The sequence below is a fragment of the Ochotona curzoniae genome, unplaced genomic scaffold, assembly GCF_017591425.1.
Source record: "Ochotona curzoniae isolate NIBS_2020 unplaced genomic scaffold, NIBS_Ocur_1.0 scaffold_4505, whole genome shotgun sequence".
In the NCBI taxonomy this organism is placed as follows: Eukaryota; Metazoa; Chordata; class Mammalia; order Lagomorpha; family Ochotonidae; genus Ochotona; species Ochotona curzoniae.
The window spans coordinates 32,014,108-32,036,616 of NW_024467118.1; the positions used below are offsets into that span (position 1 = coordinate 32,014,108).

Below are 22,509 nucleotides of genomic sequence, written 5' to 3' on the forward strand. Positions count from 1 at the left end.
ACATTCTCCACTTGTGATCAATAAGAACGACCCCTCTTCTCCTTGTATTATCAAAACACATGAATTTTTTCCCCCCAATTTCAGGTCTCTATCAATGGAATTGAAAGAGATTAAACACATGGGTTTTAAACTTTTAACATGCTTCAGTTTATTACAGTTGGTATTGTTACTGACATTCAAAATAATCACTTTTTTTAGTTAAAAACAGATCTTTCAGATTTGCTCCCACATTCTTTTGATATCACTGTAATAGTATCAAAAGTGTAGTGATATAAAAAATGTATCTGCATTTAATGAACTTCTTGTTTTAAACATGTTTAGTTCCATCATGAACAGTTCCCGTACTATACTGGAAACTGAGTGATTCAGAAATATTATTTATGACTACTACTCTGGCCCTAGGAATGCTAATTTACAAACTGGCCATTGCATAAAGGTCATTTTAGAAGACAGAGCTGGGAATTTTCTTTTTTGGAGATGGGAAGGATAACAGAATTATTACAGGAATTTACCTTATTATTTATAATTCCATTTAAGATTACAAGACTTTACAATTAAAATTATTTCTAGCTCTTATGCCCAAACTGGCCATCTGATTCTAAAATTCATATGGAAATGCAAGGAACTGAGTAGCTAAAACAGTTTTGATAAAGCAGAGTAAAGTGAGCAACTCATATTTCATAATTCCATATTTTGCCACAATACAATAACTGGGATAATATGTTATGTCGTAGGGATAGATATATATGTAGACCAATCGAAGAGAAGCCAAAGTCCAGAAATACACCCTCACATTTACAGTCAATTGATTTTTGACAAGTGTGTCTAGACTAATCAATGGGAAAAGGACAGTTTTCTCCCTAGTACTAGGACAATTGTGTTTCCACATAAAAAAAAAAATGTTGCTGGATCCCTACACTCACAGCATACACTGAAAATGTTACACAGATGTAAATGTCAGATATGACACAATAAAAACTCTTAGAAGGAAACACAAAAATAAATCTTGGTGTACTTAGATTTTAGGCCAAGAATTCTTACTCTGATGGGAAATAGAACTGCTGAAACATGAACTGGCGGCCACATGAGATGCTGGCATTGCAAGTGGCAGCTCTACCTGTCATTCTACAACGCCTGCCCTATAGATTCACTTTGTTTGAATTCATGTGTAATTTATGTTGGTATACAGTGTGAGGAATGAAATAACTTCTGACTTTCATCTTAAACTAAAATATTTGAGTAAAGCTTGCTTTTGTGATTTTAGTCTGCACACACATAATTATTGATTCATTTAAATAAGAATTATGCAGTACTTTATGACTAGAGATGGTTTATTGCATTTTTGAAATAAAAAATTCCATTCTGACAGAATGAAAATCACACTGTGACCTTTTGTTACTTCCGCCTTTAAGTACTTTTAAAGAATTCCTGTATTTTTGCAACTATTAGGATAAACCACATCCTGTCTTTCCAGTTGCATCAGGTTAAAAAAAAAGTTAAACCAAAGAAAAACCAGCTCTTGTTTTAAATATGCTTATTATTTAAAGTTATTAAAAAGAATGAATAAATACTAAATGGCAGTCCTTACACTTAGCATCTTAATTTTTACTGAAATTTTATTAGCATGATTCTTTGGTTAGTGTTTGTTGACTTAAGAAAAACAAAAAGAATTGTAGTCTCTGAAGTTCAATTCTGAAAATGCATTAGCAATATCACCAATATTAATAACTTATCAATTATTTACTTTCTCACACTCACATTATGTGATGAATGAGAAAAAACTAAATGGTTGAATCAGTAGCACCATCAGAGCTTATACCACCAATGAAACCACACCAAAGCTTATTGTGTTATCTGACGAAAAACATTTAGGCACACAAGTTAGGTAATCATCTTTTTCCTTTAAAATGAAAATTTTTAAAATTATTATTTTTTTATAATACAGTTCCATGGGCTCTGGGATTTGCCCTCCTCCTAAGTCAGGTATCATCTTAAAATTCTTACCTACTATGTGGTAAAAACTCTCAAGAAGTTTTCACAAACAACAGTTTCAACATGAAAAAAACAGAGCAAAATGGAACGTGTCAGGTCTCCAGAATAATAAAGTCTCACTCCTTTAACTGCTGAAGCATATGAGGATTCATTATTCTATAAATGGTTTCTACTCCTATCTATAATAAAGAAAGCAAGGAAAGAAGTAGGATAACAACATTAATGGATAACCTGTGGTCTCAATTTGGCTACTGGATCCAATCTTCTTAAGCAAATCTATTAATACTGCTGCTATCACAAGGAGAAAAATATGGTCTGAACTTCAGTTTTTTGAAAACTCCCTTTCTTTCAGGAGGTGATGTTAAGAAGCTAGGGGATAATCATAATGTGGGTGGGAAGAAAGATACAAACAAGTTTATACTGGCTCTTGAAAAACTTCATTTGGGAGATGATGAAGTTACAGCTCACAGCTTGACAAGAACAAGTGAATCAGTTTTGAGTCTTCTGAAACCTCTAATGGTCAGATTAAGTGCTGGGAAAATGTACAACCAGGAATTATCACCTTACTACAAAACTCTCCCTCAAGGTAAAATTCTGTTTACATTATCTACAAGTAGATGACTAAAGAAATAATTCTACTATATAATCCATGCTAAAGATGATAAACATTTAATCTTAATGTATTTACATCTCTGCAGATGGGAAAACTGAATGTAAGGCCTAATTTAAGTTAAAAAACATTGCTGAGAATCTATAATGAATCACCCACTGATGCTAGAGAGGCTAATTACTAAGTCTACTTTTTCCTATCTTTGAAACTAAGATCAAAGAAGCTTTTCTGCTTATGGAGGAATGTTAAATCTGAGTGGCCTGTAAGATATTCCAAAATATAATAAAAAATCTAAATTAAAAAACATTTCTTAAGCTTCTTACGTTAATGACATCATTAAATTGTAAGTAAATAAATTGATAAAAGTTAACTTTAGTGCTAAGGTCAGTTACTGTAGCATTTATAGCTTGCCAAACTTCTGAGATAGAATGTAGATCCCAAATTACTCATTTGAAATGAAAAGTATTCCAATTTATCTAAAGTTCATCTCTGTTCTAAGTTCGAGGAAACTCTCATAGGACAAGCAGATGTGTACCTTTCCATGACAGCCAGGCACTCCTTTCTCCAGGTAAATCGACTCCCTCGTCGTAGCCTGAAGGTCCCAGATGTGGCAGAGACTGGGGGAGGAGTTTGCCTCCATTCAGGGTCTTCTATTGGAATGGGGGCTGGTCTCATACTAAGTGTAGCCCCTGAAATAAACAAGGCCCTTTTAGCAAGTATCTCAAATTTTATGAAAACAAGAACCATAAACTTGTCCTTTCAATGGAACTTGTAAGCCAATATATTTAATATTACACCACATACACACACACAGAAGATAAGTTTAGAATTAGTCTTGCGGCAGGCATTGTGGTATGGTGTATAAAGCTTCTACCTGTGATGCTGGTATCCCACATGCATACCAGGTTGTAAGTCTTAGATGCTCCAAATCTTTAAGATTTACTTATTTTGATCTGAAATGCAGATTTACAAACAGAAGGAGAGAGAGAAGGAGAGGGAGGGAGCAAGGGAAAGAGTGAACATCTTCCATCTGTTGGTTTATTCGCAATGGCTAGAGCTGAACTGATCCAAAGTCAGGAGCCTGTGGCATCTTTCTGTGTATCGCATGTGGATACAGGGTTCAAAGCACTTGAGTCATTCTCTGCTGCTTTCCCAAGTCTTAAACAAAAAGCTGGATCAGAAGTGGAGCTATTGGAATACAAATCTGCACCCATATGGGATGCCAGCACTTTAGGCAGAAGATAATAAGCCTGTTATGCCATCACACCAGCCCATCCAATTCTGATTCTGTTCACGCTAATGCACCTGGAAAAGCAGTGGAAGATGGCTCAAGTACTGGGTCCCTGCCCACTACCTGGGAGGCCTTCAAGAAGCCTTGGCTCCTGGCTTCAGCCTGGCCCAGCCCCAGCCCTTGTGGCTACCTGGAAAGCCTAGGGGGTATAAGAGCTTTCCTTGTCTCTAAACTGTCTTTCAAATAAGCAAATATTTTCAAAAAAATGAAAAAGAGAGGTTAGTGCTATGGCATAGTAGGCTAAGCTTCTGCCTGTGGCACTAACATCCCATATGGACACCAGTTCATGTTTCAGCTGCTCTATTTCCAATCCTGCTCCCTAATTATGGCAGCAAAGGATGGCTCAAGTCCTTGAGTTTCTGTGCCCAGTTGGGACACCTGGAAGAGACTGCCGGCTCCTGGTTCCCAGCTCCAGCTGTTGAGAATATTTGGGGGAGTGAGCCAGTGAATGGAAAATCTCTTTTGTTTCTCTGTGTGTCTTCTTCTTCTCTATCTGTAATTCTGCCTTTAATACTAAACAAAATCTAAAAGAGAAAGGAACAAAAAAATTGCAAACTCTTCAAAAATATCAGAGAAAACATCAAAGAATGTAAAGTATTTGATATGCTTATAATTTACTAATAAATCAAGTCTCTGCAAGTGTCCTGCCTGCTGGTATTATATAAAATTCTCTTTTCTTTTCAGTAGAATAAAATTGAAATGGGAAAAACTACACTTGAGCTATTTCACTAATTCAGACTAGTCTTTGAAGTGGTAGTGACAGCTTGCTTATTCAGCCGTCGTTTGTAAACCCCCGTTCAGGTGGCCTGCTAAAGGACAGAAGTAAAAGAACAAAACAAGGAATGCAACACAGTGCCTGACCTCTATGGATTTATTTCTCATAATTTAATGAAGTTTGGTGTGCTTCCACAGAGTTCAGTTCCTTACTTCCCCACCTTCTCCCAGTCTGTCCACTGTTAATTTTCTGAAATTATGATCACATCTCTACTAAGACATCCCCCTGCCTGTGGTTTCATTCAAACTTTTAATGCAGCCCTAGAAAGAAGTTATCTTTACCTTATTTTTGTTTCTGAACTTGTTCGGTCTCTTCCCCCACAGTACAATAAACAGATTCTCATTCTTCAAGTTTAGTAAGCTCAGATTCATCTTTTTCTTTTTCCACATATTGCATTATCAAATTAATACGTAAATTCTATTAACTTAATCTTTTTTAAAGTTGATTTTTACATATATGAAAGGCAGAGCATGTAGGAGAGAGAACGCATGCTCTTCTCTCTGCTGGGTCACTAGTCAAATGTGTGCCACAGATGGGGCCAGGCCTCGCTAAAGCTATGAGCCACAGATTTCATCTGGGTTTTTCAAGTGTGTGGCTGAGATGCAAATACTTGAGCTATCACCTGCTGCTTTCCAGGTATGCATTAGAGGAAGATGGATCAAAAGCCAAGGTGGGGCACGGCTGGGGGTGGGGAGGTTGTCAACAAGTGTTGTGGCATGGCTGGTAAAACTGTCCTTGTTATGCCAGCCTCCAATATGGGCATCAGTCATGTGTTGGCTGTTCCATTTTCGGTCCAGCTTCCTGATAATGGCCTGAGGATAGCAGTAACAGATATTCCAAGTAATTGGAGTCTCTGCCACCCACTGGGGAGAATCAAATGAAGTTCTAGGCTCAGGCCTGGTCCAGTCCAGGTAGCTGCAGCCATTTGGGAAGTGAACCGGTGGATGGAAGATCGGTCTCTCTCACTCTATTTATAACTCCGACTTACAGACAAATAATCATTAGGGAAAAAAAAAAAAAGCAGAGAACCAGGCACTAGATTATAAGATGTAGGGATCCCAAATGGTGGCAGCTTAAATCAAAACACAATGCTCCTAATTTTATCTTTAAAAGTATTTGGTATCAGGAAAAAACTTTTTAATATCAGTATGACTACCACTTTAAAACAAACCAGCATCATCTCTTAAAAGTGTGGCCTTCTGGGATAAGTTCTAAAGTTGGCCTTTGATTGTAAGTCTTAAGTTCTTGATAACTTTGGCCTTCAATGTAGGCTGCACATGGTGTTAAGAAGACATAAATTTGAGGCCTGACCAGAAGGAGCTTTGTAGCTCCTACAGCCTAGGTATGTTAGCTCTAGGGGTAGTCAGTTGCTACATGAGACCATGATGTAAGTTAATCTCAGCTAGGCACATGGAATAAAAGATGCTATGTTAATCCCCTGGTGCTCCTGCCAATTGCACTCAAGTGCCAAACACTGAAGGGAAAAAGTCATCTGGGACGTGCCAGTCATGTGTCATGCTGACATGACAGTTCCAGGATATCCATGTGGTAGTCCACTTCCAAGGACCTGAGGGATCCCTGCCTCCTGGTAGTCATACCTTTGTGTACTCATTTCCCACACTATGTCATAATTAGTCCGTCTGATCAACAATATGTGTTAGTGATGTTATGTCAGTTCCAGAATTAAATTAGAGACAGTGCTGTATCTTTTATGGTTACTATCTTTCTCTTGGTTCATTTCATCAAAGGAAAGTTAGCTGCCATATACAGAGATACTCAAGGTAGTGGAAGATGAGGTCCATTTTGTGAAGGCCAACAAGCAGTAAGGTCTGCCAATATGCATATGAATGACCTTGCAAGTGCACTGTCCAAACCCACTGACTGCAGCCTGGGCCATCAGCTCAGTAACAACTTCATGAAAAATGTGTGCCAGAATCACCCACCTAAACCTCTCCTGGACTTTTGATCCACAGCAACATTCATTGTGTTAAATGCTGCTCGACTGTGGGATGATGTGTTTTACAACTACAGATAACTAAATAAATCACCACAACCATGTCGTTTATTTTTCCATATTCCCTAACACAATTTGGTAGCAAAAATTTTTGCTTTAACATATGGATTTCACTGCCAGTAAGAATGAGCATCTTCTTTACTAATCATTGTATATCCTTTCCTATAAGGTATTATCTTTTGCCTCTTTTTCTTTTGTGCTGTTCATCTTACTTATGTTTAAAAAAATAAACTGTCAGTCCAAGATTGCCAATTATTTTTTCCAGTTGATCATTTACTTTTATAGTGTGCTTTGTGATTTTTTTAATGTAGCAAAATTCATCATTCTTTATGTTCAAAACGTTTGAATACGATTAAGAATATTTTTACAGTTTTCGTGTTGTTTCAGTCCTTTACACCTTTCTTATGGTATTTAAGGCAAATATTCTTTTCCTCAAATAAGCCAGTGTGTTATATAATTTTTTATATTCATTGCTTAATATAGTATACAAACTATGGCCTATTGCTTATTTGTGTGAATAACATTATAACTGTGGTTTTATAGGGTATTATCCTTATTCTTACAGGAGACCAATGCTATACACAAATTTAAAAATTAATTCATTTATTTTATAAAGTAAATGCAAACAAATATCATATCTAAGAACTGGAGGGTAAACAGGTGTTTACTGCATAGTCTTTCAACTTTTCTATATCTAAACACCTCAAAACAGAAATTGAGGGATAGAATATATTCCAAAAATCCATTGTAGAGATGCTTATGTGGTCTATTCTGTTTTGAGTAAAAATAGAAAAATCTTATCACAGATACACACACCCACACACACACATATATGTCTCTAACACTCTTGTTTCTGCCTCAGAGAGAGTGGCACTGTTAGGCATTACTCTAAGCACTGATTTAGTCTGTGAGCAAAGGTTTTAAGGCTGCAGTATTACAAAAGACAGTTCTATCTTAAATTTACACTTGCAGACAGGCTGTTACCAGCTTGTGTAATGTGTCAATTGAGACAGTCTGCCTTATGATTTCAGAATTTACTATATATAATTACTTGTTAAAAGTTTCTTGCCCTAAATTTTCCCTATTCTTGGCAACTGCAGAACAAATGTTTTCATCATCTTCTCTTTCCTTAAGTTCTCCTTCAACCTTCTGCTGCCTCTGCTACCTCTGGGAGTAAACAGGGTTACATCTTCATGTCCAAAGATATATTTATTGCCCAGATCATTAGAATTAGAAACAGAAAATCACTAACAGAGTATAGCATAAACTTAAGTAAATATATTAAATTTATATGATTAATTAAAACAAGTTTATAAAAAAAGGATATGGAGTATTTATCATTTATTTACAGTTAAGCAAAAGAAAATCAGCCACATTCCTGACCTTTCTTTCAATCCATGACTCAGAAATGTGTAATTGGGAGCGAAGAGGTGCTTTTAGAGGAAGCTGGGAACATGACTAGATAGTATCACAAATAAAGTAAATTACCATAATCAGGAGTTAGGTTTTATAGTCAAAAGAGATTTTTTTTTTGTAGAAAGGAACACCGGGAAAGAATGCAATAACCTTATTGAATTTGAAAGTACATTTAATAAAGTATTAATAACATTTGTTTCATTTCAGAAGCAATAAAGGAAAGAAATGATATTTACCAGGGTTTGTCTTCTCCAGCTGATACCATCGGTAAAACGCTCTTTTCTTCTGTTCACTCAGGTCTGATCCCTGTTGCAGCAGCCAATGAGAGATCCGGCTCTGACTGATACCTACACAAAAGACAAAAAGCTTTTGTGGTAAGGAAGCATGGAAACTGCCCCGAAGTTAATGATGGAACTGTTAGTTCTAGGTTACTGAGTACTCTGTATCTTCTATCTGTCTCTGTAAGAAAGTTGCAACTTAAACAGATCGCTTAAATTAGGTTAAATAAATCCCTGTGCTGGATAGGATATATGAGAAATTATCTAGTAGAGATCAAAGCATGTATTAACCAAGGCTTCACAGTGATCTCTCAAACTAACATCTGAAGCACCTTCATAAATAGAGTAAATGGGTACATCTGAGCAATAGTTAATAGACCTGCCATTGCCACTGCATTCCACTTTACTCCATTTCAGCACACACTGACTTTGTTACTTTAACAGATTCTGAGAAACAAACAAAAGATCAAGCTAGCAGATTTTGGTACTCATTACTGATACCAATAAAAAGAATTAGTGCTAAAAATGGGAATATTATGAGTGTATGTGTCAGAGCTGGGACTCCTCAGTGGACAGAATATCCAGGTGCACATGGAGAATATGGCAGTATATTGGAGTCTGCAGAGGACACTTGGTACCATAACAGAGGAAAGAGGACAGAGGACAGAACAAATGGACCAACTACCCCAGCCGAATATTGGCAGTGAATATCTGGGCAAATGGAGACTCTAAGTGGTCTATGTCAACCAGTGGATTCTGGAGCAATTTCATCGTAATTGGATTGATGAGATCGGCAGCAATTCAGAATTGCTGAATTATCAAAACCTCTTGAGCAGGACCCTTGAAGCATGCCCTAAATTGGGGACCCTGGGGTGGTATCAGGTGACAGTCCTCCATCCCAGGGTGCAGCAGTGTTTGGGAGGCTGGGTGCGCTTCTCCTATTATCTCCCTCCTTCCCCCATAGCCAGGAAGGGAAAAAAGTGAAGGTGGAAATAATGGTCTTACCCACTTTCCTGTAGCCCTTGACCCTTTATCACCCGAATGAACTATGTAAAAATCATCAAAATAAATCTTAAAAAAAAAAAAAGAATTGCAAAAAATAAAATGGAGATATTGTTGGAGTAGTCTTTAATAAGGTTTGTGGATTATTTATTAATTCTTTAGGTATTTTTAGACCTACTGCCATTAGTACAGAGAAGAAAGAATTGGCAGACTTTAGAGCTATGTTGCAATACAATCTCTTAAGAAATCAACTAAAGATGTTCTTCCAATGCCTACATTTTGCAAGAATTCTGAATGTAAAGCTATCATTTCCTGCTAAGAAGCTCTTCACAGTGATTACTTAGAACTGTGATGCATCTCCATCTGGAAACAGAAAAGCATGTGTAAAATTTGCCAGGATGATAATTATGCTCATCTGGTCATTATAGGTATTTTAGAAAAAAATTAATAATTCAATATGTAATTGGCAAAAACAAGAATAATAAGAAAAATAAACTATCTTACTAAGTCCACAATGTCCTTTCCAAAAGATCATTCAGCAATTACAGAGGATTCCCAGTACGTAGGCCCTCCCAAGAAATTATTTAGAATAACTGAATATTACTGAATATCATCTGTGCTAACACTTATTTAAATTATAATGCTCAATGGAAAGAGTGGCTATCATGAAGTAATCATACCCTCAACAAATCACGAGGCCTAGCAATCTCATTTAAGTCACTAAAGACGAGCCTCTCAAGTTTCTCACATTTAGAAATCCGAGGAAGAGGAGGGAGTATGAAAGGAAAGACTGAAGGAAGGCTCCCTGCCTTGGAAGCATCTTTCACTTTCTAAGGGCAAAATTCAGTTAGTTTTCCAAATCCTAAGTGTCTATAGTCCTCAAGTGTTTCACACAGCAGTTTTCCAATGGACTGCACGTGCTGGCAACTAGCAATGCATGATTGTTCTAAGAGAATGCCCATTATTCATGAAAATTAAATGGCCTGCATTTAGCAATACTTTCACCAGAAGTCTAGTTTCAGACATTGTAATGTTTTTTTTATGCCACTTTATGAAGAAAACAATTACTTATCATTAAAATAAAATTGACTTTCCTGTTTACAAATAAAACTATTTTACATGAGTTCTTCATACTGGGACCATACTACTAGCAACAGGGAATTTCTACAAAATCTGTTAATGTATCAATTCTGTTAGAGTTTTAGAAAGATTTACTTATCTATTTATATGAAAGGTGGACTGAAAGAGGAGAAACAGAAATATCTTCCATCTGCTGTTTCACTGCCCAAATGGTTACCAGGGCAGGGGATGGGGCAGGTCAAAGCCTGGAGCTGGCATGCAATATGGATGCCAGCTTTGGAGACAGCAACTCAACCTGCTAAACCAACCCCAGTTTTGAAAGTTTGTTCCAAAACTAAATCTTCCCCACACAGATCACATAAACCACGGAGCCCACCAGCATTAGAGCTGACCAGGTACAATTATGCAATACTGGAGGGAGAAGATAAAAGCCCATTAAAAAAAAGGACATTAATTAAATCATAGTATATATACATTTAATAAAGACAGGCATTTAACATTAATTCTAAAAAAAATTAGCTTCAGAAAAAGCCAAACAACTAAAATTCATCTATATCAACTTGTTGACAAGGGCAAGTGTGTATGAAATGCCCCTTCTGCAGATGGAAGGTAGATGGCAGGGTCACTTCAGTATCCACTAATGCTGAACATGCAGATACACTACAAAGCAGTGATTTTAATGTTTAGCTTTCTACCCTTAAAATATTGTATACTAAATGGATTTTAAAATAGACATTGTAACTGAATAAACAGTCATCTGAAGAAGTTAATTGCTACTTTTCCTTTTCATTTCTACTTTCTTAAAAAAAATCTTTTGGTAATAAACTTATTTTATTTTGATGATCCAGTTCCTTAACATTGCTTTAAGGTAAGCAATAAGATAGGAAACAAAACAACAAATCAGGTAGTTTTTTCAGAAGGAAACACTGTTAGAAAGTGAATATTTAAGTGGCACATTTTACAATGATTTTTCTTAGTATCTGGTTGGTAGTTAAGTTTCCTTTAATTCAGTCTTCTGCAACCCATCTAGAACTTCAGTTGTGTTTGATGTAAAACCCCTGCAGCTTTTTACTGTCAGCTCTGGTACTTATCCTTGGGAGCAAACTTCCTTAATTTGTCCTCTCTTTTCTACTGCTGAAGAAAACGTCATTTTCCACAAGCTTTAGCTTCTCAAAACTTTACTGGCCAGAAGGCAATTTCCACATTACCTTAATGCACTGATGGACTAAGCTAACACCTGACCTTCCAATAAGAAAGTAATCACACAGTAATCAAAGGAAGAAAATCCTTTTTGCCAGTTTTACTATTCAGCTCCTCCTTCCAGTTCTTCAAATACCAAGCTCCCTTCCACTAGAGGGCTCTCCACCATAATCCATTCCTGACTAGATCTTGAAACTACGAATAGAACCACCTCCTGGAGAGTGTGCCACTATCATTGAGTTGGCTTTAGGTGCTGCTGTTAGCTTCTTACATATTAGAAGATGATCTTTAATCATCTTTTCTAACGCTATACATTCCTTAAGTCTTTTCATTTACCAACAACCATGATTTAAAATGTCAACTAAATGTCAAAGACTTTGAGGACACTATCCTGTTCCTTCAAAACAACTGCTAGGTGGCTTCGATGAATTTCCCAAAGGTCCACAAACTAATTCAACAAATTTGTCTCCCAAAGGTCCACAAATTAATTCAATATCTTTGTCCATGTATCTGCTCTCCTTCCTTGGTTGTGTCTCTCACCTCTATTTTACTCTTTCCCTGATTCTCATAATCACTGAAGTCATGTTCTCTTCCCCAGATCCTCCTCATTGCCTGCCCCCAATGCTGTTATTACAGTTAGAATCTCAACCTGTTTTACTCAAACAACTCTGTAACCTTGATGAAAAGAATATTCCATCTAAAAGTTTTTAAAAAAATCCTCAATATTATAATTAGTCATATTTAAATTTTTGAAGTTAAAACAGATGAGTATACTCTCTATAAATGTTCCTCTATTTCTACTCTTTCTCTTATTTCATATCCTAGCTCTATTCTGTTTATTGGGTAGCAATCCACCAATACTTTCCACCATGAATTTAAATACACATAAGCACGTATCTCAATGAAGGCACTTCAAAAGCTCATGGAAAACTGACATAAAGTATCAACTTACTTGGGGGCAATTTTTAAAAAAAATCCATATACAAAGTGAGTCATAAGTTAATGGCAATGTTAATTGTGTATGAATTCCGAACATTTTTTGCACCAAAGTAAAATTATCTTTTAAATACAACTTTCACACATTTTTTGAAACACACTTATGGGGATAGGAAGGTAAGATTTCATTATTTTAACATACATTTGAGATTGCACAGAATTAATAACCTACTTTTCTCACATAAATCTTGAATTTTCTTATGTACTGCGTAACAAATCTTTCTCAGTGTAACTGTTACATGCAATCATAAATCATTAAAATAACCTATTCTTGAACTACAGCTGCCTCTAATTTTTACTGTTGTCAATGATAATGCAATGCTACTCTACACCTTTGTATTTACGGAATATATCTGATGGGTAAATTCACAGGCATAGAATGCTCAACTTACAGTGTATGAGCAGTATTTAACTTTTTAATAGATAAAACTGAATAGTTCCCTATTGCTCAATTTTATATTCTAACCAGCAGTCATGAGAATGCATTATCTACATCTCACCATTACTGAATATCATCAAAGTTTTTAGTTTTTTTTCCTGAAAATATATTATTACCTTAAAAATTCTAAGCAATTCAGAGGAAAGGAAAAATAAAAGTAAAAAATGCACTAACTCAAATTCTCACCATTTAGAAATAATGACACTAATGCCAAGCACATATCTAAAAAGTAAGCAAAATTACTAATATTACATCACTTTAAAGATAATTTTTTATAAAGACAGATTTTTAAAATACAAAAATATTACTCAGTTTTATCTCAACATGAGAAACTGTTTTTAAAAACTAAGATTAAAAAATTAAAGATCCTGAGAAACAGTAACTGCTAAATATTTTTAAGAGTCCATTAAAGCACATGAAATGAGTAATATTAAAACACTGTAAAATTAGAATATAATATCAATATTATTACTCAACTTCTTGGCAGTATTTCACAGTTCCTGGCTAAACACCTGAGTAAACTGGCAGACTGTGGCAGACAACCTCCAATAAACCCCCTGAGGATACCCCTGGTCGCTGTATTTTGGTGTAATCTCCAAAACTTCATCAAGGCTATCTGTTCACCCAATAGATATAGCAGAAATGATATTAGATCACTTCTGAGTATACATTATGAAAGACAATAACAGTACACACAGTTCATTACAAGGGAAGCCAGCTGTCAAGTACTGAAAAAATTTAAGCAACTCCATGGGGGTTGAGGAGAGAGAACGATCTATGAGGCTAAGAACTGAGCCATTCTGCTAACATACAACTCCATCATCTTATAGAAAGAGTCCTCTAATCTCATTTAAGCCACCACATGACGGCAACCTCATGAGGCACCCTAAACCAAAAAACTTATTTAAGCTGCTCCTGGATTTCTGACACACAAAAAAATTGAATGAGACACTAATGATTATGCTTCAAGATGCTATGTTCTGAGAGTTTTTACGTGGCAATAGGTAATTAAAACACTATTTTATTTTCCCATGTAGACCCTAGCCTTTATACCTAAATCCTGATTTTTAGAAGATACACACACACCCACACACATATATTTAAAGATTTATTTATTAGCCTGAAGGCAGAGATGGGGGTAGAGAGGTAAAGAGAGGGGAAGAAAGAGAAGAAGGGAAAAATAGAGATATCTTTATTTTATTTTTATTTCAAAGGCAGAGTTGATTCCCCAGGATGGCTGCAATGGCCAGCCGGAAGCTGAAGCTGGAAGCAAGGAACTTCCTCTAGTCTCCCACATGTGTCCAGGGTCAAAGCACTTGGGCCATGATCTCTCCTGTTTCCCAGACCATTAGTGGGGAACTGGACTGGAAGTGGACCAGCTGGGACTCAATCAAGCTCCCAGTGGAATGTCAACACAGCAGGTGGAGGCTTTATGTTCTAGGCCTGGGCACCAGCTCCAAGTGAGATCAATTTTAAACCCACTAGTTCACTCCCCAAATGGCTACCACAATCAGGGCTGGGCCCAGCCAAAGCCAGCAGCCCATGTGGGTGCAGGGACCCAAGTACTTGGACCATCTTCCACTGTTTTTCCAAACACAATTAGAAGGGAACTGGGTAAGAAGTGGAGCTACTGGCTGGGACTCAAAACAATATCCATACAGGATGGCAGGGACCCTGAGGTGGCTTAATGTGGAAAGTCACAACACTCAGAAGATATTCATCCCTGGTATTCCAATCTGGATTCAGCTCCTGAGGTGTTTATTCACAGTTCTAGGTTTAAATGCATTCAAGATTTACCACAGGAGAGTCTCATTTTTTCTATTGCTAAGTTTTGTATTTCTGTTTTCATTTGAGGCATATCTGATGTATCATTTTCATATTTCATAAACAATAAACCCTTATGTGTATAGTTCACTGAATTTTGATAGATGTGTATATAAGCACTGCTCAAATCAAAGTATAGATTATTTTATGTTCCCTAAAAGCCATTCTTATCTCCTTTCCAGTCAATACCTAGGTTTCATGCTTCCTAATTAAATCTCAGTGGGTAAAATTTCTTTATTGAATAATTTTTAATAGTACAAAAGTTACTGTAATGTATTTACCATTTCTTGCACACATGTATGTTTGTTCACCATTTTTATGCCTGAGGACAATCCCTTTTGGTAAAAAATATAGGTCAGTTTTCCTTCAAAATCAGCTAAATTAGTGGCATAAGTAGGAATGGCAGAGAAAGCATCTGCCTTTAGCATCAGCATCCCATGCAAGTGCCAGTTGAGTCATGGATACTCTGTTTCCCAACCAGCCTTCTACTTAAGGCCTGGGAAACAGCAAAGATGGCCCAAGGTCTTGGGCCCTTGTATCCACACAGCAGACCGGGAAAGAAGCCTTAGCTCCAGGTTCTGGACTGGGCCCACTCTGGCTATTGTGGCCATTTGGCGAGCGGACCAGCAGATGGAATATCTATCTCTTTTTCTCTGTAAATCTGCCTTTCAAATAAAAATTTTAAAAATCCTTCTAAAAAAAATTCCTGTATAATAGGAATAAAAGCGAAAGAGGCACTATCATGAAAAGGCTGACAAAGATTATTAGAATCAACTTTTTCAGAACCCTGAAATTTGCAAATGATCCCAACTATCCAAGAGCATGTTATCATGAAAAACATTAAATTAGTAAGTATATGTGACTTTAACCTGACTTCCTGCCATGCCTGTTACACTAGTATCACATGGGACTTAAAAATCAACTTTTATAATCACTGTGAAAACTACACATTTTCTAGGAGCCATTCAAGAGAAGTAAACAGCATTGAAATTCCTTAAAACAATACTTGGAAGGAACTACTGATTGTTAACCTGGGCCAGATTGTTATAAATTAAGATGCTAATGTTAATTCCCAGGGCAATGACTAAGAAAACAACAAATGAATCAACAAAAAAATGACATGTATATAAATTGGCACAGTGGAACATAACAGTTACCACAAAAGAGAACAAATCAAGGGTTAGTATTACGGCTTTGGAAATTAAATTGCCTCTTACAAAACCAGCATCCTATGTTGGAGTACAGATTGGCATCCTGGCCGCTCTGTTCCTGACGCAGGTATCTATAGATATGCCTGAAAAAGCAGTGGAGGGTAGCCCAAATGCATGGTCCCCTGCCATGCATATGGGAAACTCAGATGCAGTTCCAGGCTCCTGGCTTTTTCTAGGCCCAGCCTGGCCATTGCAGCCCAATATGGGAGTGAAGTATTACATGGAAAATCTAACTCTTGCCTATAAAAAATTAAAAAGTTATTTAAAAAAAAATGAAGGGATTGATACCCTTCAGACACAATGCAAATCCAAGAAGGCATAAGGGAACACAAAAGTGATGACTAATTTGAAAAACTGACAGTCGAAGAGTGAAAAGTTGTCAGAATTGAGGAAAGGCAAAGAGAAAATTAAAAATAGAGGGAAGTGACTCCTTATATACAAGGAAGGTTCTAAAGATGAACAGCTGATCTCTCATCAGAAGTCAAAGGAGAAACTAAGACACTGCCAAACGAACTACGCTGGTGAGAATTTACTGGAAAAGATGGAACCTATTGGACATATTCAGGCTGAAGTGACAGGACATTAAATAGTAACTCAAGAAAGACAGATGACTAAGGTAACTACAGAGGTAAATATAAAAGACACAATGTGGAAATTATTCCTTTCCCTTTTTTACTTAAAATGAAATAATGCAATGTATAAATATATAATGTGTATAACAGTAACACCATAATGGAATGTAGAGGAAATGAAGTAATAAAGGTACCATATCTTTCCATAGTTCTACTGAAATTAAATTGGCATTAAACTGGACTAGACTGTTATATAATAAGATGGCAATGATAATCCCCAGAGCAACAATAAGAAATGAAATAAATAAATCAGAAAGCACTACTTAAGTTTACACTGAATTTTATATATACATATATAATGCAAAAGCGGAATTAACTAAAGAATGAACAAAACTGATGCAAAACATACAGAAAACAAATGACAAAACAGTGTACGCAAATCCTATCTCATCAGAATTACATTAAATTTCAGATTGATTATTTTCAAACAAAAATTTTGAAATCTATATGCAAGCTTTTCCTTATATATTCTACAAGGACTTTTGGGAATTCTGCCTACATGTGAATTTAAAAAAATCTGCATATTAAGTAAACTTAAATTTCACTTTCCCTTAAACTTGTAAAATATCTTTGTAAAGACTGAACCAGTGTAAGACCACAATAGTAAGTGATAAAATCTACATTATTTTAACAGACAGAAAAGTAGCATTTCACAAAAGTAAATCTGACTTTACAACACCCAAAAAATTAGGAACGCAAGCAGACTTCTTTATCCTGATACAGGGCATCCACGAAGAACTCAACAGCTGACATCAAACTTAAAGGAGAAAGAAGTGAAAGCTTTATTATTCCTCAGACCAGAATTGAGACAGCAATGTTAACACTTGTCACCTCTACAGCACTGTACTGGATTGTTCTGGCCACGGCAATAAGGCAATATAAAGAAATAAAGGGCACCCAAAATGGAAAGACGTAAAATTACCTCAGTTTGAAGATATCACAAACGAGTATATAAAAAACTCAAAGGAACACACACACACACACACACACTCTCTCTCTCTCTCTCTCTCTCTCTCTCTCGCGCGCGCGCGCTCTCTCTCTCTTATTAGAATTAACATGTGAGTTAAGCCAGGTTGCAGGACACATGATACTACCACAAGGGATGAATAATCCAAAAATGAAATTCAGAAAACCAGTTCCAATTAATTTCTTTTAAAAAAATTAATTATTTTACTATCCCAAAGACTCTGGGATTCCCAACTTCCCCCAACACCCACCCATCCTCACCAATTTCCCCATGCCATTACAGCAGTATAGTCCTTCACAATCAGTCATCATTGCATCAATCTGGTATTTCAGTGTAGCCTGACACTGTAGGCATGGACAATGGCAAGGATCTGTTAATAAACTCTGTCCCACAAAGCTGACAGACATATCTGAGAACACTCGTTTTACATACTCTTAGCCATACAAATATTTCAATATCTTGTAGGCGCAAATTCGTTCAAACTATTTACCTAGCCTCTTTAAAGAATCTTTTAATTATTCTTAAGCATTTTAAAAATAGAATAACTGTAAAATCCTCTTGTGAAGATCAATTAATCAGATGCTGCTGGGACTGACAAGTGTCCATGAGCACAGAGAGGATTTGATTTAACTGGTAACACTACTGTGGACCCTATGATATGATGCATATTTTTATAATTGGTACTTTAAAAAATTACAGGACTCATGAATGTACAAAATACAAGAGAATCAAAAATAAGTCATTTACCACTTAACACCTTACAACCCACCCGCTTGTTGCCTTATTTTTTTTTATGGACAAATAGTACTCGACAATATGGGTGAACCATAATATATCTAATAAGACATTTAAGTTATTTAATACCCTTCTAGTAGACATTTAGGTTATTTAGAGTCTTCTGCTACGATATAATATGGTTCAGTAAATTTTCCTACACAGTCATCGTTCTAGACAGAAGTACTTTTAACAGATAAATTCATAGAGGATAAATTATACAAACGATGTACATGAATTTTAAAAAGATGTTTCTCAAACAAGATGTATGTGCAAACACGTGTGTATACAAATACACAGGCTTGTTAGCAAGGAATCGTTGAGGGTTTTATTTTGTTTTGTTACTGCAATAGTCCAGTGGCTAAATCCTCACCTTGCATGCAACAGGATCCCATACGGCACCAGTTCGTGTTCTGGCTGCTCCACTTCCCATCCAGCTCCCTGCTTGTGGCCTTGGGAAGCAGCAGAGGATGGCCCAAAGCCTGGGGACCCTGCACCCATGTAAGAGACTCAGAAGCAGCTCTGGACTCGTGGCTTCAGATTGGCGCAGCACTGACCGTTGGAGCCACACAGGGAGTGAACCAGCAAATGGAAGATCTTTATCTCTATCTTCTCTCTGTATATCTGCCTTTCCAATAAAAAAATAAATCTTAAGAAAAAAATTCTATTTCCTTGAAAGGCAGAGGGACAGAGAGCAAGGAAAGAGAATTAGAGACAAAAAGGGAGCCTGACAAATCTCTTGTCTTCTGGTTCACTTCCTAAATGGCTGCAACTGCCAGGACTGTGCTAGGCAGAAGCCAGAGGCTGGGAACACCAATCAGGTCAGCTGCCTGTGTGGCAGGGTGTCACCTACTGGAAACATCAATTGGTGGTGTTTAGTATGTCCATTAGCAGGAAGCTAAAACCAGAAGCAGAGCTAGGAGCTGAATCCAGGAATTCTGATATAGGGAACAAATGTCTTAAGTGGCATTCCCTGATGCTTTGCAAAATACCCACCCTAAGAATATGTACATGTTATAAGGAATAATAAAGTAACTATTAATAAATTTAAATATCTAGCTCTTTACTGTAACACATCTAACTAGTTGGTGGATACTATGTGTAGGATAAAGGCAAAAATGACTTAAATAGCTACTTAATTGCTAAATGTCAATAGCTGGTTGAAAATTATCTAGATCAAAAAGAAACAACAACAACAAAAGAAAATTATCTAAAAGATGATATTCTATTCAACTTTAAAAACAGTGAGAAGACACTTTTGAAAAAATATTTATTATTTTTATTGGAAAGGCAGATGTACAGAGAGGAGGAGAGACAGAGAGGAAGATCATTCATCCAACGATTCACTCCCCAAGAGAGTGCAACTGCCAGTACTGCGCCGACCCGAAGCCAGGATCCAGGAACCTTTTCTGGGTCTCCCATGCAGGTGCAGGATCCCAAGGCTTTAGGCCATTATCCACTGCTTTCCCAGGTCACAAGCAGGGAGCTGGATGGGCAATGGAGCTGCTGGGATTAGAACTGGCGCCTATATGAGATCCCGGGCCGTTCAAGGAGAGGACCTGAACCATTACACTATCGTGCCGGGCCCGAGGATACATATTTTAATGATATAGAATAACTTCCAGTTTAAAAGGGATATGGAAATGATTATTTTGTTATATAAGGGAACTTCAAAAAATTGTGGAAAACTATATTAGAAGCTACTTTTGATGCAAAGGTATTTTGAAATACTGCATACTCATAAATTCATACAATATCTCTGAAGGGAAGATTAAAATTGTGTCTTCTGGGAAGAAAAAAAAAAAAAGAAAAGTTTATATTTGCTGTATATCATTGTGAAGTTACACCTGAAGCTTGATAACACATGAATACATTTCCTAACACAGTTAATCTACCATAACAAGTGTGATTACTGTTTGTCTCAAGGTTAGCCTTGGTCCTAGCATTATAGTGTAGCAAGTAAAACCACTGCCAGCAACACTGGCATTCCATATTGATACTGGATTAAGTCTTGTCTGTCCTACTGCCAATCTGCTTCCCTGCTAATGTGACTGGGAAAGTAATAGAAGACAGCCCAAGTGCTTGGGCTCCTGCCCTCACATGAAAGATCTGGAAAGGGACTCCTGGTTCCTGCTTTGTGCCGGGCCCAGCTCTGGCCATTTTGGCCCTTTGGAGAGTGAAGCAGCTGATGGGAGATTCTTTCTCTCTGTTTTTACTTACATGAAACTCAGCCTTTCATGTCAATAAATCTCTAAAAAAAAAAAAAACCCACAAAATTTAAAGGATTGCTTCAGAAAAATAAATTTAGGGAGAAATGCATGCAAAATTATCACTTGCTCAAAATAAAGCAGTTGTAATGTTAATAAATAACAGAAAAATTTTTGTGGGGTTTACTACATGCCATTTGAAAATTCATTTACACTTATTTGATCTACTAAAGAATCTGTTCAGTAAGTAACAGTACTCTTGCTTTCTAGAAAAGGAAATCAGGGTTTAAGATGTTCAATAACCTGCCCAAACTTATACACCTGAAAAGGCATGAAAATCAGATTTTGTTCCCAGTCTATCCACAAAGTCATGTATTACCACTGCACTATATTTCCTCTATAAATTGAATTGTGGTGTTAAAAACGGTGGCTTTGCTGCAAAATAAACTACAATCAGCTGCATGATCACAGACAAATGAATCTATTTTCTTCAACTCATCTGTAACTGTGGAGGTTAACACCTGCCTCTCAAATATATAAAGCACTTAGCACAGCATCTAGCACTTAGTAAGTGTTAAATAAATTACAGCTAAATATAAAACCTTCCAGAAAGGGAGACTTAATGGGGAAAGAATCTGGCCCAGAGAATAGGATTTAAGTTAGTTGAGACACTCTCACGCCACATTACAGTCCCTGGGTTTTGAGACTCAGCTCTGGCTCCCTCTTCCAGCTTTTCATGAATGCAGATCCCGGGAGGCAACAGCTAATAGCTCAATTGTGTTCCTATCCCTCATGTGAGAGAAGCCTGGGCTGCATTGCTGGGTCAAGGCCAAGATTCAGGGTACTGTAAACATCTGGGCAATAAACCAGTACATGAAAACTATTTCTCAAAAAAAAAAAAAGTTTGGCTAGTGAAAATAGAGCCACTGGCTGACAGTAACTCACTTAGATGGTAATATGTTATCCTGTATGAAAATAATAGTTCTCAAACACTTCACAATAGTATTTCCTAGAAAAATCAACACAAATTAGTAATACATATCCTTGGGAAAAACTCTTCAGTAATGGAAGGTTTAGAAATGACAATATTTATGTCAAAGACTTTCTATGAGAAAAAATTGAAACTGCCAACTTTGAGAAATTTATGTATTTCAGTTCTTTTTTTCTTTTCTTTTTAAAGACTGACTTATTTTTACTAGAAAGTGAGAGAAGAATTGAGATTGAAAGAAAGATGTTCTGTGCATTGATTCACTCCCGAAGTGGTCACAACAGCTGGAGCTGAGCCAATCCAGAGCTAGCAGCCAGGAGCTTCTTCCAGGTCTCCCACATGGGTGCAGGGTCCCAATGCTTGGGGCCATGCTCTACTGCTTTCCCAGGCCTCAAGCAGGGAGCTAGATGGGAAGTGGGACCAGGGCCTCTGGAACATGAATTGGCCCCTATATGGGATTCATGCAAGTATAGGTGAGGACTTTAGCCACTATGCTACTTAAACAGGCCCAAAACATTGAGTACAAGCTCACCACAAGAATTTTTCCAGGAACTCTTTCCTATGTTTTCAATAAGAACAATGACAACAAGCCTGGGAAAAATATTGTATTAGAGATGTACTTTACAACCAGAGTGTTCAAAGGCAAGGTGCTATCTACAGGTTCGTTTGTGACATTTAAAGACAGATCATCCATTATAGGAGGCAAAAATCTCATAGGTTAGAAATCAAAATCTATGTTCCTAACCAGTAATCACCATGGGCACAGGGAAAAGCCATAGGTGATTTGAAAGCAATTAACTTTGGGTTGTGGGT

General features: G+C 36.8%; 1 protein-coding gene across 5 annotated transcripts in view; it reads right to left on the reverse strand.

The window, feature by feature from the left end:
- HMBOX1 (homeobox containing 1) overlaps positions 1-22,509 on the reverse strand; it is a 152,159-nt gene that overhangs the window by 40,801 nt on the left and 88,849 nt on the right. For all 5 annotated transcript variants that reach the window (XM_040966016.1, XM_040966015.1, XM_040966014.1 and 2 more), the window contains exons 5-6: positions 8,335-8,445; positions 3,138-3,291 (exon numbers count right to left, since the gene is read on the reverse strand). In XM_040966016.1, the coding sequence (XP_040821950.1) occupies positions 3,138-3,291; positions 8,335-8,445 (265 nt within the window). The remainder of the gene's footprint in view (positions 1-3,137; positions 3,292-8,334; positions 8,446-22,509) is intronic.